Raw genomic sequence first — 15,380 nt, 5'->3', positions numbered from 1 at the left:
GTAATGTTGAGAGGCTATTCATGCATTTGACCTTGTGTGAATTAGTGACCTTGTGCTTAAAACTCATCATTTGTCATTGATAGCATGGAACTTTTGTTTCTTTCCACGTGGTACAGACATGTTAGGTGCCTCAGTGTCTATATGGTGTATGCCCTGAACCTTGACCCGCGAGGTGGCGACAGCATCGCCGGGGAGCCGCGCCATGTTTATGGTCGTCAGTTGGTCCGTGCGTCGCGGAAATATTGGAGATCGCTATCGTCCAAGCCGTCGTGGGGAGTTCGCACACAGCAGTGTTTTGTGCTCGGAGCCGTGAGTGCGTCTTGATTACGTAGAAAGTACTTGAATTAGTGTATCTGCGTGCACAGAGAGACTCTACGCGCACGATTGTACGCCAACGCAGCAGCGGCATAATGGTGAACTGCGCGGTGTCGCCGTCTTCTTTTATGAGAAGCCACGGTGCAAGCAGCTTTTCATTGAATGACTATGAATAACGAAGCTACGAGTACAAACAAACAGTTTAAGCGTCGAGATCTAAAATTTTGAATTCAATTTGAAAATTGTGGTGGCTGCAGATCAAGTTGGAGCACTTACTACTATTCAAAATAAAACAATGTTAACGCTAATTTCTACGATGTCATTGAATGGCATTTACGGGACTACGTGAATGCTGACGGTCATTAAATAGTAACGAAGTTACAAATACAATATACTTGTTTCCTTCGAAAACCGCGCGTCTCTAACCAGCTCTAAAACACATGCACGGCACGCAGCGGTTGTGCAGGTCTAAAAAACCATTTGAAAACAACCGCTGGCAACTGCTGCATGTAATCCCTCTGCGACCGCGACATCCCATTACCGTGGTTATGGGATTCACACACAATTCACACGGCTATTTCACTAAAAAAGAAAAAAAAAAAACGTGAACAAAAATAAACGACGGACGCTTGCTCACCAACGACAACAACAATTTGACGAACGGCTGCTGCACCCAACCGCTCATCAAATAATTATGGCCTTCCATGGATTTGTATGATTTTAGTTGCTCGCGCGACACAAAACTTGTTCCCTGCACAATATAGTCCTTGATGTCGGGGAAATCCACGCGATGCAGCAGCCCGACAACGCGCTGAAAGCGTCTTTCAGCTCAAGTGGGTCGACGCCGCCGCACAAGCGAACTTTTCTTCGTAGCTTAATCGCTCAGGTTTATCTAAACCGGGTGCGTATGCACTTCAGTGCATTATAGTCACCGAACACACCAATTCACTATGAATACTGAAGTACAACCTTCTGCTGAATTGTCCGTTGCGCGACTGCCAGCGCCTATAGCCTAAGGTCCCTGTATGTTCCAAAGGTAGCGCAAACCATTGTTAAAATTGGAAAAGATAATATCCTCCCCGCCCTCTACCCCTCTCCTGAATTATTCGCCGTTTTCCGCTCTCCCATTGGACGAGGCTTGACGCGTGACGAATAGCCTCCGATGATCCCACGTGGCTTTGGTTTTCGCGGGAAAACGGCACCATTCGTGAGCGTAGAAACACCGGGACACATGTGCGCTGTGCGTGAGCGTAGGCTTTTTGCATTTTTGAATACGCCCTCAGCTGCAGCACGATGCCGACTTGCTGTGCTGTTGGATGTTCGAATAGCATTGCCAAGGGGGGCAAGCTTTTTGCGCTTCCTCGTGGCCAACGAAACCTCAAACGACGAGCGATATGGCTCCACCGTCTCGGAAGAAACAAATTTGGTTGCCACCAAGGGAGACTTTGCGAGGTCGATCGCTACTCAACCCTTTTGTGTATGCGTGCTCCTCGAAGCCTTTCAGGTTAACAGAGGCTTGATACTGACGCTTAGTTTGAAGGAAAAAAAAAGCAGCGTGACATTACCGGCCGCGTTTTCTCGTGCGGTTCCGATACCTATGAAAGCGAGATTGTTCTAGCTCGCTCGTATTGGACACCGGGTACCTGAAACTGCCGACAGTAATAACAGCAGAATCTTTACTGTTCGCAATTTTCTTACATATGTGAACAGTTCTGCAAACGCCCGTGAATCGCTTATTAAAGAAGTCTGGTTTCTTTCTCTCAGCCACCCCACAGCCCATAGATTTCACGAAATTTGGTTGCCACATGTCGTTTGAAACAAATTCCGCAAAGGTTGGAGGTTTGCTAAACTGGGGGCTTTAAAAGTATTCACAAGTTGTTTTAAGGGTTTATTCTGCCGCAGTGCATAAAGAGAGGGTGATGATCAGATGCGCACAATAAAAAGGAATTGGCATGTACATAACACCAATTCACAAAACCGATGTAACTTGCAATACAGGGTGTTACATTTAAGCTGCACCAAGTTTTTAAATATTGCCTGTGGCAGATAGCACAATTATTATCCTTGGTATAAACTACTCGATGAGGCGGTCATTACTTCCACGAGAAATCGGAATGCCTAATTGAATAATTAACATAATTCACATTTTTAACTTTTAACAAATTATTTTACAGCACGTCTTTCAATCTACGAATTATAGCCGCTGAGTTCGCAAGGCGTATCCACTTGGAAAGAATTCCCAGGACCGAAACAGTTTAGAGATATTAATTTTGAAAGTGTCCGAGGAAATGTACGGGTGTTCCAGTTAACTTTTTGAGGGCTACGCTATTTTATGCATTGAAGCGCAAAGTGAACTGGAACACTCGTGCATTTTCTCGGACACTTTGAAAATTAATAGCTCTAAGCTGGTTCGGTCCTGGGAATTCGTTCCAAGTGGATATGCCTTGCGAACTCAGCGGCTGTAATTCGTACATTGAAAGACGTGCCGTAAAATAATTTAAAATGCAATTATCGTAATTATGTTAATTATTCAGTTAGGCATTCCGATTTCTCGCGGAAGTAATGGCCGCCTCATCGAGTAGCTCAGATCAAGGATTATGATTGTGCTATCTGTCACAGGCAGTTTTTAAAAATTTGGTGCAGCTAAAATGAAACACCCAGTATAATGCAAAGCGGCGGATATGCATTTTGGAAATAAAAAAGCAAAGTGAGGGTATTTAGCACATAAATGTCTCCGCCGTGTTGTGTGTGCATAGTTTGATGTAGCTCTTTAATTTCGTAAATGCGTCAGGTAAACAGAACGCCATTCGATTCCGAGAAACAATCAACAGTAGAAAAACCTGCTTAGGATTGCGTTTTACTTGTTCTACCTTTTGTTTTCCTCGTCTGACCGACGCAGATTCTACTAATTGAAGCTTAGTGGCTATGGTGTCGGACTGCTAAGCACGAGGTCGCGGGATCGAATCCCGGCCATGGCGGCCGCATTTCGATGGGGGCGAAATGCGAAAACATCCGTATACTTAGATTTAAAAGACTGCTAAGCACGAGGTCGCGGGATCGAATCCTGGCCATGGCGGCCGCATTTCGATGGGGGCGAAATGCGAAAACACCCGTATACTTAGATTTAGGTGCACGTTAAAGAACCCCAGGTGGTCGAAGTTTTCCGGAGTCCCCCACTACGGCGTGCCTCATAATCAGATCGTGGTTTGGCATGTAAAATCCCAAATATTTTTACTAATAATTGAAGGTACTACATATCTTACATAGATATCTTACGTACGAACAGCCTTGTGAAAATACGCCCAGAACAGTGGCGTTTCAAGCAGGCGCTTCAACGTGTCGCATGCGATATGAAATGAAGCAGGCGATAGCGGCCGGTCGCGCTTCGCTTACTAATGGCGGCCGAGAGGGAGGGGCGAGGAGGAAACGGCGCGGAGAGGAGGAGTTTGCGCTACCTTTGAAAATACAGGGACCTTACCTAGGGGGGCCCAGGCCGCCTACGGACGGCGACCGCCAACATGGTGGCAACCGCGGACGCCGGTAGCGCTCCTCGCGGATGACGTCAAGAGCATACACCCTATAATCGTTTATCTTAGCATTTGTATCGCATCCCTGTTGAAGGTCGCTCTGTGTTTTTATTGAATTTCTTGTTGCTTTTCGGGTGCACATGTGTGTCTGATCTTTGAGTTCGGCGTTTGTTTAATTAAATAAATAGTCAGTACCGCTTCGTGTGGTCTCTCTTCGCTTCGTGTGTTTTTGCGGTAACTTCCCAAATGCTAGACCAGCGTACGTGCTTACATGGTCCGACGTGTGTGAAGTTGAAAAGCCCGCAAATGTGGCTGCCGAAGGTAATATTGAAAGATAGAAGGGCACAAAGTGTGAGCTACACATTCGCGGCCCCCGAAATAACAAAGAAACGTGCAGGTTAGAAATGAGGTAACGCTAAATTACCGGGTAGTCCTTGTTGCTGTGTTGGCTGCGGCAGCAGATGCCTGGGTCACCCGATTGCTTCGCAATGCAAGTTGCTCATCTTCAACGGCGATTTTCGGTGCAAACAGGTGGGACACTGTCCAATCTGCTTGCACTGCTGGTTGTCGCTCGTTACCAGACCGCCATGTGCGACGACGAAGGTGAGCCGTTTACGAGCTCGCGTTAATGATTCCAGCGTACCTCGGCATGCAATTTTGATTTCTGCTCTTGTACGAGAAGGCGCACTACTTGTCTTCTGCCAATAAAGTCGCACGTTCCGTTCACTCACTTGTGGGTTGTTTTTATGGGCGTCAGTAGAGGCTCTTTGGTCTCCTGGCAATTAGAACGCAAAAACTACGCGGCAGCCAAAGCAATGAGGCATGCCGCAACGCCAGCCGGCCGTGCGCGGCGCGTACCAGCGTACGCTACCGGTAAAAAGCGCCCATATTGAATTTTGCTCTAAAAAATAAAACTACATTTCCGCTTCCTGCTTGAGCAGCGCCATCTGTCTTAGGCCTACGTAAGTTCCATGCGCTGCCACTTCTTATTTTCGTACCACTGTGGAAGGTACAGTTTCCCTTCTCTAAATTTGGTTCTTTATTCAATGCTAGTAATACAATATCGAACCTTCAGCTCAACGATCGTTCATGCCCTCTGCCAGCCTTTTTGCGTCATAGCTGATACGCGCCGCGACTTCATATGGTAAGGACGGCGCGGATTATTTAGGTTACTCATAGCTTGCTGAAGGCCAAGATGTTGGCGTTCGATCGTAAGCGTGTTATTTACAACCATTCGCAACAAGATCTTGCGACACGCACTTGTCAACTGTTGCATACCTAATTGTAGCTTAGGCGATACACTCGAAGTCGTCGTAGTATGGTGTTAGCGCTCATTTAGATACTTTATTGCGAGAGCAATAATCTGGACACTTCAAGCGGATTTCATGCCGTCGGCGTCGCCGTCGCCGTGAGGTTCCGCATAAAGTCTAAGGGCGATGAAATCTTCGCCGCGTGCCGTATGTGCGAGTGAAAGCATACGGGGGACGTGCACTATCACGGAGAGCGAACAGACGGCAGGGAGCAAACGCGACTTCTGTCGCGCGAAAGGCCGTGGGGGTATGGGAAGGAGGGACCCAGCTAGCACAAAAGAGATATAATCATTCTTATTCATGGATATTTCGCTTTGACCGTCAAAAATCTAGATTGAAGAAGTCAACATCGAGAAGGATTCAATTGGGATGGAAAAATCTTGCTATAAGGCGGATTTTAGAAGACGTTTAAAATCGCTTGTTCTAGCAGCCTACAATTATTGATTTTTTTGTAGTTGTTTTCTTTGTTCTGCTTTTTGGCGGGAAAAACGGACGTTGGTTTTTGTTTTTGCTTCGCCCTGTTAGAACAGAGTGCAATCAACCCAGGCGCGGGTGCTTGCATTGTGGTGAGTGAGCACTGAAGGGGCAGCCGCTTGCTCTTTATGCTCATAATGAAGTCCACAATAAAGAAGAAAAGTTACGCTGACCTTTCAGACCGTCAGAAGAGGCGTAGAGTTAATGACGAACTGATATCTGCCAGTCCTGTTGCCACGAGTACCATCCAATAAGTATCATGGTAGGTTATTAAAAGTAGTAACCATGCTTCTAGTGAAGTATCTTCGCCACATGAGGATGCTCAATCCAAGGACAGTTTTCACGAAAGTGACCTTGCCTTGAAAGGAGAAAATGTAGAAGCACATACGCAAGACATTTCTAGAGAATATTTTGTTCCACAAAGCGACCCTCCTTTGAGCTCGGGCATCGAAAATGGAGGTTCTTCGGACTATGCATCATCATCTGCAGAAAATCAGGCAAGTCTTTGTCCACGTAAATGTGTGGAATTTCAAGGATGGCTTGCATCATGGGTTACAAGTCACCGAATTCCGCTTGTCGCAGTTTCTGAACTTCTCCGGAAACTAAGCACCACTTTCGACGTTGATTTTGTCATCGACGCGAGGACATTGTTGAACAGTCCTCGATACACTTCAACGCGATCTGTCCCTCCTGCGAATATTGCCATTTTTCTTTGAAGGAAAATTTAGAACGCATGATTGCTGTGTTCCTGAGTGGCTGTCGAGGGTAGATCCCTTGACAACGCTCAGAGAATTTTAAATGACAATGTCAGCCAAGTTGGACTGACGGTTCAAACTGTAAAATGTTTTGATATTGTTTGTCGCAGTTTTCGTTTTGTCTGTTTGGTTAACCTGTTTTACTTTGACCGAAAGGAAGAAAAAGACACCGTAGCCTAGTTGCTAGAGAACCGGCTGCTGTGCCCCACGGCAGAGGTTCGATTCCATTATAGGTTGCACATCACTTTTTTGTATTATAAAGCGAGTTAGGAACCTACCTACCGCAAAGTGCCGAGAACGAGGCATTAAAAAGTTCGACTTTTGTTATTTCAAATTATCTTTGTAAGGTGGCGCTAGCATTATGGTAGCAGCCGTATTTTGTATTTTCTTAGTTAAATTAGCTAGCATTTCTATGCTTCAGGTACCGAGTACGAGGCCACACTGAGTATTTTTCTGCATTGCAGCAGCGTGTGTCGCAAGAGGATGCAGCGCCGCGACGTATCATAGCGGCTACCTGACAAAGCGAGGAGTGGCGCGACGGCTCATCGGCGTCAGCGCTTGCGCCGACGCAGTCTGAGCAGCCGAGCGGATTGCGCTCTCTGCGCAGCTTCCCTCCAGATTGCGTAACCTTTGAACCGGCCGTTACATTCACCGTTATTTTTGTCAGGAACAGCCGTTAAGTTCCTGACGCGTATTCGTTCATGAACTGCGGAGCGCCAGACTGCCTTCCACATCTTCTTTGCTCACGTAAGTAGTCACTGCCACTTTGACACCTGTCGTGTTTAATTATTTACGGTTTTCAGGCGGGAGTTTTAGGTGGAAGTTTTAGGCAGTAATGAAGTTTTGCAATGAAAGCGCCTTGATTTTAACTGGAATTCCTAATATTGTTTAAGAGGCATGTTTACGTCTGCGTACGTTTATTTTATTGTGTGCGTATTCAGGTTTGCCAAAGCTATCTAAAATCACTTCTGTGACGTTTCGTTGACCATTGATCGTTAGGATGACGATGACATTCCCGTTTGGCCCAGAATGATGAGACGTGCTACGATCTTCGCGTAGCCACAGCATTATTCCGTCAACGCTCTTGTGCGAGATCACTCGTGTGTTTTTCCGAGCGTGAAAGATGCCCGCGAATACATGGGAAACTGCCGAACGACTGGCCGCTCAAGGCAGTTTGCGTGTATTGGCAGGCATCTTTCACACTTGGAAAAACACTTTATGTAGCTCATATTGAGAAACAGAAAGCGGTATCAGGGGTTTCTCATGTTGCTTTACAATCTTTTCATTGACACTTTTCATCTAACTATAGTAATTGAGAAGTTAATTAATTAATGGGAACTAATTATCTAACTAGGTGGAATGCAAAAAATAATCTGAGTATCTCCAACATTACCTTGGTTCTGTCCTGGTACGTGGCACTTGCATATTTTTAAAGTTTGGCTAAAGTTAAATGAAACACCCTGTATGTTGCCTTGTTTTTTGTAACATAATCCGACAGTGTAGCTATTTAGAGCATCTTTTTTTAGGATACCTAACATTTTTTGGCTTCAGTCATGCAAGAAATAAATTTTGAGGTCGCACTGGCGTTTTCTTTTTGCAAGTCTGCGCAGTAACAAAATTATGTTAAAAAAAGAAAAATTCCAATATACAGTTGTAATAGGCACTGCTGTTACATTATAAACATAGATACTCCGAGTTTATCAGCATAACAATAAAGAGTTTTTTTGTAACTTACTATGCAGGCACATACCTACGTGCAAGAGAGAAGGCGCGTGAGGGTGAAGACACCGATCATGTACCCTCTACAGGTGCCGAAAGGGGCAGACGAAAACGCCGCCGCCCAAAGGGTCACCACGAAACTCCTGAACTCCAAGAACCCAGGTAACTGTTATTTCATATTCAAGTCGTACGAATTAAATTTTCAGCGTGACACATATACAGTCGTATCTCGATAATTCGAACTCGAAGGAGTCCGAAAGTTTGTTCGAATTAAAGGAAGGACTTATTTCTGAAGTATTCGTGTACCACAGTACGACGTAGGAATGGAGTTGACGTACGAATGGAGACGGCGCGCAAGCAGATGGCGAGTAGGGGCCACGAGACTGCCCACGTCGGCTAACGCTCGCAGAAAACGATGCTGTAGGAGCGGGCGGCGTCAGCACGGCGGCGCCGGGCACGCGCGGACACGTCGAAGGTGAGGGAGGAGGGCGTCAGGGAAGCGGATTTGGCTTCAGCAGAGGTGACCCCGTCGCTTCGGGGGCTCCCCTCACTCTCCACCTAACTCTCAAATCCCTCGTAGCTCCCCCACCTTCGACTGTCTCCGTGCGCGGCCGCCGCCGGCCCGGCGCCAGCTTAACCCTCTCTCTTTCTTTTCCTGCCGTTGAAGCGAGCGTTGGCCGGTTGTAAACAGTTTCGTTGGCCGGACTGGGCCTCCGTCGTTGCTTCCCTCTGCGTCGCAGCCGCAGCGTTGAGACATCGACTCGAACACGCGTGTTACGGCACGACGGCGTAACGGCGACCTTGCCATTTGAGAGAGAAAAATTTACGCCGCGGTTCTTTTTCTTTTGCGATAGAAATTATATGGGCACTCCAAGCGCATTTTTGCCGCCGTGCAACGGCGATGAAATCGTCGCCGCGCGCCATGTGTGGGTTTTAGTGTGTGGGCTCATTTCGGTGTAAGCAATAAATTGCATATGCAAGCACTCTAGATCATAATTGATTTATAAACTGCACGAGCTGAACCTTTAACCCATTGCGTAACTATAAATGTCACCAAGGTCAAAGTTAGTGAAACTGGGTGGAAAATTACGGCTTATGTTCCACCTTGTGTGTGGATGACTCACTGTTTTTGTAAAAAAATTTTTTACAAGTGCTTGGCAATGTTATTGTGTGGAGGTTTTCAAACAGGCAAGTCATAGGCGTGCAACATTTTAATGGTTTAATTACAAGCAACCGAAGTTCTTACTGTATATGCTTGAAGCAGCCGTGCTGCAAATACTCGCTGTTACTCAAGGTTGCACTCGTCTGCTGTCTTTTATTTTTTAAGGAATCGCAATATATTTGCTCAATTTGAAGCATGCGATGTGTTTGATAGACTGGTGTTTAGGTATATGCTCAAGCCTGCGCCATTTCTGAATTGGCTATGTGATCTGTGGCAAATAAAATTGGGGTGGTGTAACAATGCTGTCACACTGAAGCTGTGCCTTTGCAGAGCCGCACTTACCTCTTTTCTCGTACAACATTATCAGAAATGCATTATCTATTCCTTTCTTTGAATGCTAATTGGCACCTACTTCGCACATGTTTAGGAGGCTGCTGTCATCTACCAGTCGCCAACTAGTCAAGAAAAAGGCCTCCTGAAAGCTAGCAAAATAGCCGACACTTACACTGGTTGGCGATTGTACATGCAACACCTTCGGTTAGATGTAAAGTATGTCTTCAAGGCAACAGAAGGGAATTTCATTTGTGATCGGTTAATCTTAGAACCATGTTAATAAAGGTGGAATGCTCGAAAACTGTGTGCTTGGACCAATATATTGTAGTACTGCCCATTGCCAAGATATATTGCAGTGCTTATTGCCAATGCATTGAAAAACTATACGTTCACTAAGAAAAGTGTGCTTCAATTAACATACGGTTTACACATGCCTAATGTTTTTGCAGTAAGAAGACCTGCTGAATTAAGGAGCTACAGCCCAGCAGCCTGTTCGAAACCAGGTTTATCAAGGTCGATACCTGTAATGGACGTTACACGGAGGCACTCATATTTAATGTTGATTGCTAGCTTGTCTAGTCGTGTTTACTTTTTGCAATAAAAAATGTTATTGCTGTATGTGTTTCGTGTATTGCCCAAGCGCAAACCTGCATGCCGCCGGCCGACGAAACGCCGCAGGGGCATTGGGAGAGGGAAGGAAAGGGAGACAAGGGGGCCGCTAGAGGGGAGGGTGAAAGAAAACGGATGTCAAAATCCTGATTGTAGCAGGATTCAATCTGTATTTTTTAAATGCCTCTAATGGTCTTACAAAATCCCATTTCAAGACAGGATTTTTCGAAACTACTTTAAGCAGGATTCTAGAACTTCTTGCAATAGTCATATCCGCCGGACATTAGCAACGATATACGACCGTTTATCACCTTCTAAACGGACTGCACGGATTTTTTAGTGCGTCTTTCAGACGTTCATTTAGTCTTGGCGAATCGGTATGGAAGCAGTTTTCTATCGCTTTTGTGCTAGCTGGGGAGGGGGGCGACGCTGTGCTGTGGCACCAAATGCGTATCTTGCAACCGGGCGCAAGGGGAACTGGCGACGCAATCTCCCACGCGAAAGGAGGAACACGGGAAGGTAGCGCGGGAGGGAGGGGGGGGGGGCTTTTACTCTGCCAAAAAATGTGTTCTTGTACTTTGCGCCGGTACGGGCTGCCGGTGTTGTCGCGCGCAGCGTATCTTGCAAGCGATCTCCACACGGCTTTGGCCTCTGTATGCGCCATGCATTCGCCACTCAGTTTCCGTTTAAGCGATAGACCGCACGAACCATAGCTCGCTGCGGTGGGTGCGCTTGCTGCCAGCGTTTTGACAGCGGTTGACTGCGGTCATCAAGTGTGACCTGTTCATGTTTGCTTGTGCGCGCTGACACGACGATTGTTAATTCAGTTAGTAAGCGAATGTGCCCAAGTTTATGCAGCCGATAAAACTACTATCCCTACTCCGAATAGCTCTCCACTAATTTGCTATCGCAATTGATGCTTCGCCTTTAGGGTGAAACTGCGACATTTTTTAATAATTCGTTTTCAAAACAGAATAAATAGCTGCAGTCATGGAACTGCATACTCCTCCGTATGGAAATTTTATTCTTTATACGAATTTACTCGCCGCTAGAAAGCCCACGCGAACGCTCAAAGCGCGCCGCCTTGTTATGCGTGCATTTACTCTGTGAAAGGTCGTCTGCTACGCTCAAGGATTGTAGGCGGCGCCAAGATCGAGGAGCGAAGCCGTAAGAGGAGAAACGGAGGAGCGAAGGCGGAGGAGTAGAGTGTCCCTACTTTACGAAGTTTCAGGAAATTAGGAGTGGCCCAAGGGAGTTTAAAACTAATTGCTATTTTCCGCGAATGCATGCAAAGTGCACCGAGCTGCCAGTCCTGCGACTATTTTGCGTTCACTGGCTCAGAAAAACACTTATGTAGCACGTATTGAGCAATAGAAAGCTGTATCGGGAGTTTTTTAGGTTGCTCTACAGTTTTCACAATGACACAGTTATTTTATTATATTATGAGAACTTGATTATTTAAGACTAGATATGTAATTAGGCGGAATGCAAAAAAATAATCTGAGCATCTCCAAGCGATGGCAAAAATTACCTTGGTTCTGTCCAGCTGCATGGCATTTGCGTATTTTTAAATTGGGACAACCTGTATATGTATTAGCATTATGGTTTTGTCTTCGACTGTGAGTTAGGTTAAGGCCCGAAAGACAGCATTTGTTACCCGTTAAGTGCGCAGCGTCGTGAATGATTGTTTGTGAAATAGTGGGCACACGGAATTCGGGGCTGCTTAAGTTTTTTTTTTTTTACTTTTAGGGTGCAGCTCTTAGGCGCGCGTTCATGCGGCGAGCTTCGGCGTAACCGAGTGAACGAGCGCAACAGCGAAGGATGAAAGAGCACCGCGGTCGGCAGCGGGGAATAAAAGGCGGTGATAGCGAAGAGAGCGCGAGAAGGAGGGCATGGCGAAAGCGCGCGAAAATAAGCGTAGTGCCGCACAGAACGTGTCCTGCGACGATCGCTACGAGATGGCGCCAGAGTACCGCGCGTCGGCTGTTCACTCCTTTGATCGGCCACTGATTTTCACCGGCTAACAAATGTTAGACGTCAACCCTCGATGCACGGCGCGCCTGCATGTATCAGAAGTTTCTCGAACGTTATCGATAGTTCTAGGCGTTGGCTCTTGTCACCAAAGTTTTTCGTAATCTGAGCGTATACGTGACGCCACTTGGTTAGTACTTTCTCGAAGCCTCGAGGGCACCAGCGATTACTCGGGAACCGTCGACGAGTCATGCATAAAAGCCGACGAGCTTGAAGCGCAGACCAGATTTCCGACGATCACCGACTCTGCTCGCCGCTATCGGGCTTGAATGTTACTTGTTTTGCCGGGCACAAGTTGGCGCAATAAAGAGTTACATTTGTATCGCACAGTTTCGACACTGCTCTTTCTGCACTGAAACTACCACGTCACAATATAATCACAATACGAAATAGTGTCAGTCAGTTCTTTCTGAAGAATAAGTGACGCAACCGTTGGAAGCGCATTTTCCGCTGCTGCTAAACGAGCTGCCCGCGAGGGCTTTAGCCCAAGCAGAGGCTCAGCGCCGCCTCCGAGAGAACCCTGTGATGCAGAATGAAACTGTTTGCCACAGAAAATCGCGAATTGAAAAGTCCCTGAACAGCTGCGCTCACAATTTGCCTAAGGAAGTATCGTAATCATCGGTTGTTTTTTTTTTCTTTTTCTTCTTGCCTTTCTGCTGCGCCGCTTGCTCTAGGGGCGGTTTCTAGCGCTCTGCATTGGATGATTTACCGATGTCACGTTCCATTATCGGTCGCATTTAATGCAATGGGATTGAAGCACAGATGATTAAGCATGTTAACTCGATTTTTCTACAGGAAGGGGAAGCTTCATCGAGTGAAAGTGCTCGCGCACGGGTTTCCTTTGAAATTTGAGCTGTTTTTGCGCAGTGCAGCAGTTGATATTTTTCAGACAATAGTCAGTGCGCGATCTGCGTATTGGCCGCGCTTGTGTTTTTGCAATGCCAAACCCGTCGAGCTGCCCTTTAAGTGCCCGTATATCTGCAAGGTATTAAATTTGTCGGTACTTACGTCAAGGTTGTAGGGTACTCCGATGATGGACGAGTACTTGATCTGGAGCGTGCCGGGTCCGGGGACCACAAAGTCCTTGCCGTTGTACTGGTCGCCGAACGCGTGGCGCGCGATGATGATGGGCTTACGCGACTGCTTCACGAGCCGAGTGATGTTGCGGCAGACCATCGGCTCCCGGAAGACGGCGCCATCGAGGGCGTTGCGAATGACGGCGCTAGGCGACAACCACGTGCGCTTCAAATAGTAGTTCTCGAGAATGTCCTTCTCGGACGTGATGGTGGCGCACTTGAAGCCCACATTGTTTATCTTGAGCGCCTGGGTGGCCTCCCGGGTGACAGTGTCGTTGATCTGGTTGCGATGTTCGATTGATAGATCGAACACCCTCAGGTCGGCGTCCACGTACGGCTCGATGAGCCTCTCCCGGAGGAGGTTCCAGACTACGCGTGCCATGTCGTTGCCCCGGATCTCGACCAGGGGCCCACACTTGAGCTTCTCCATGACGGAAAGGGACAAAGGGCTAGATTGAAGCTCGCTGTACAAGAGAGCAGCAGACAGGAAAAACGAACGCGTTCGTCTCGCGGCAGTCGTGCTCGCGACTACGAGCTGATAGTGCCTCACGCGGCCAAAAAAAAGAGAAGTTTTTTTTGTTTAAGATTACATTTAACATGGAAGCATGCATTCAGGTTCACCACTTGATATATAGATCGGTGCATTGCAAGTTTGTTGCATGAATCACTGAAAATTAAAGAAAATATTCATTGCCACCTTAAAAAATTAATGGCACAGCATTTCACTACTTGAAATACCCTCAGGTAGCATGCCCCCAGAAGGATGCTGATGATGGTTTCCTCAATATGGCACATACCTTTCACTAGGGGTGGGCCAAGAAGCGGGCTTACAATTAAATTAATTTATCACACGAAGAAATAAAGGGCAATATATCTTAAAAATTGACATCAAAGAGCGATCGTGCAGGATTGATTATGTGTGATTGAAATAAAACTGAGAATTTCGCGAGAGAAATCTCTAAGAAATGAGAAGGATGATAATATTAAATTATTGGGTCAATCTTTATGTTGAGAATGAAATTGTATATAGCAATTCAAACATCCCTGCAGCTGGAGCCCAAAGTCGAGGCCCCAACAGAAAGGATAATAGGGAAGGGCAATGGGTGCCCCGAGTTAGTGAAACGGAGCCTCGAGAAGTATTTTTCGTTATAGTGAGAACCAACGACAGGACAATAATAAATGATCAATTAGTCTCCGGTTCATTAAAGAAGTGAGATAGAGGGGACTGTGTCAAACCAACCCTGTGCAAATAAAAATTTAAATGGGGAATGCGGCATGACAATCTCGTAAATGTTACCTCATATTGACGTGATGGACACCATTGAGAATTCCAGGGAAACTGCAGATGCGGGAAGTCTGAATTCCATAGTAGGTTTTGTTTGCTGGCTGTTTGACTAAGACAGAATTTTCTGTATCTTGCTGAGGTGAACTACGCCTTAACCGGCAAAATAAAAACAACCGGGCCATCCAGGGAAGCTTTGGCAAGAGAGTCTGATGTTTCATTTTATTTATTCCAAAGTGACCCTGTACCCAAACCAAGGTAATTTTCGATCAATATGTTGGTACTAAACTATGAAATGTTGGCAATATTTTCGAGCCTGTTCTCCATGTAAGCATTCAGCACGCAGATAGCCAGTCTCTTAAATTAACTAATTTATTTATTTATTTTAAGTACCTTACTGGCCCATCTAAGGTCATTGGGTAAGGGGAGACACAGTGTTTCAACAGGAGTAAACAATATAAATAGTAATACAGGCAGTCCCAAGATGGGTAAAGCAAAGTTCAAAAAATGTTTGCCTAGGCCAAGCTTTGTTGTTGGCATATTTGATGGCAAAAGGCGCAGGGCTACAATGATGAATACTATTTTGGCTTCAAAAATAGGTGTAAAATCAGGAACTCCAATAGAGAAATTCCAGCAAATGTGCGGAAAGAATAAGACGACTACTGATCTCTCGTCGCACATGGACGCATCCGTCGCAAACATGTATTTAGCCTGGAGATGCTTTCTGTGGCCCTCTAAAAGACCACATAAATAGCTCCTTGGCAAGAGCTTAGAATTTTTTGGGTAA

The 15,380-nt window shown here is 46.2% G+C and overlaps 1 protein-coding gene and 1 long non-coding RNA gene across 2 annotated transcripts; one reads left to right on the top strand and one right to left on the bottom strand.

The window, feature by feature from the left end:
- The first annotated feature begins 6,775 nt into the window (after positions 1 to 6,775).
- Positions 6,776 to 10,191, top strand: LOC125942389 (uncharacterized). Its single transcript, XR_007465063.1, has 3 exons — positions 6,776 to 7,128; positions 8,124 to 8,262; positions 10,045 to 10,191. It is a non-coding gene; the product is annotated as an uncharacterized LOC125942389 (long non-coding RNA).
- Positions 10,192 to 13,131: 2,940 nt separating this feature from the next.
- Positions 13,132 to 13,741, bottom strand: LOC125943525 (isocitrate dehydrogenase [NADP] cytoplasmic-like). Its single transcript, XM_049662885.1, has 2 exons — positions 13,244 to 13,741; positions 13,132 to 13,143 (listed from the first exon to the last, which is right to left on the bottom strand). Exons 1-2 carry the CDS (start codon positions 13,739 to 13,741, stop codon positions 13,132 to 13,134), a joined length of 510 nt encoding a protein of 169 aa, XP_049518842.1.
- Between the last annotated feature and the right edge of the window lie 1,639 nt (positions 13,742 to 15,380).

The sequence above is a fragment of the Dermacentor silvarum genome, chromosome 1 (genome assembly GCF_013339745.2).
Source record: "Dermacentor silvarum isolate Dsil-2018 chromosome 1, BIME_Dsil_1.4, whole genome shotgun sequence".
In the NCBI taxonomy this organism is placed as follows: Eukaryota; Metazoa; Arthropoda; class Arachnida; order Ixodida; family Ixodidae; genus Dermacentor; species Dermacentor silvarum.
The sequence above is the reverse complement of the archived record's forward strand: the minus strand, read 5'-3'. Positions and strand labels throughout refer to the sequence as shown.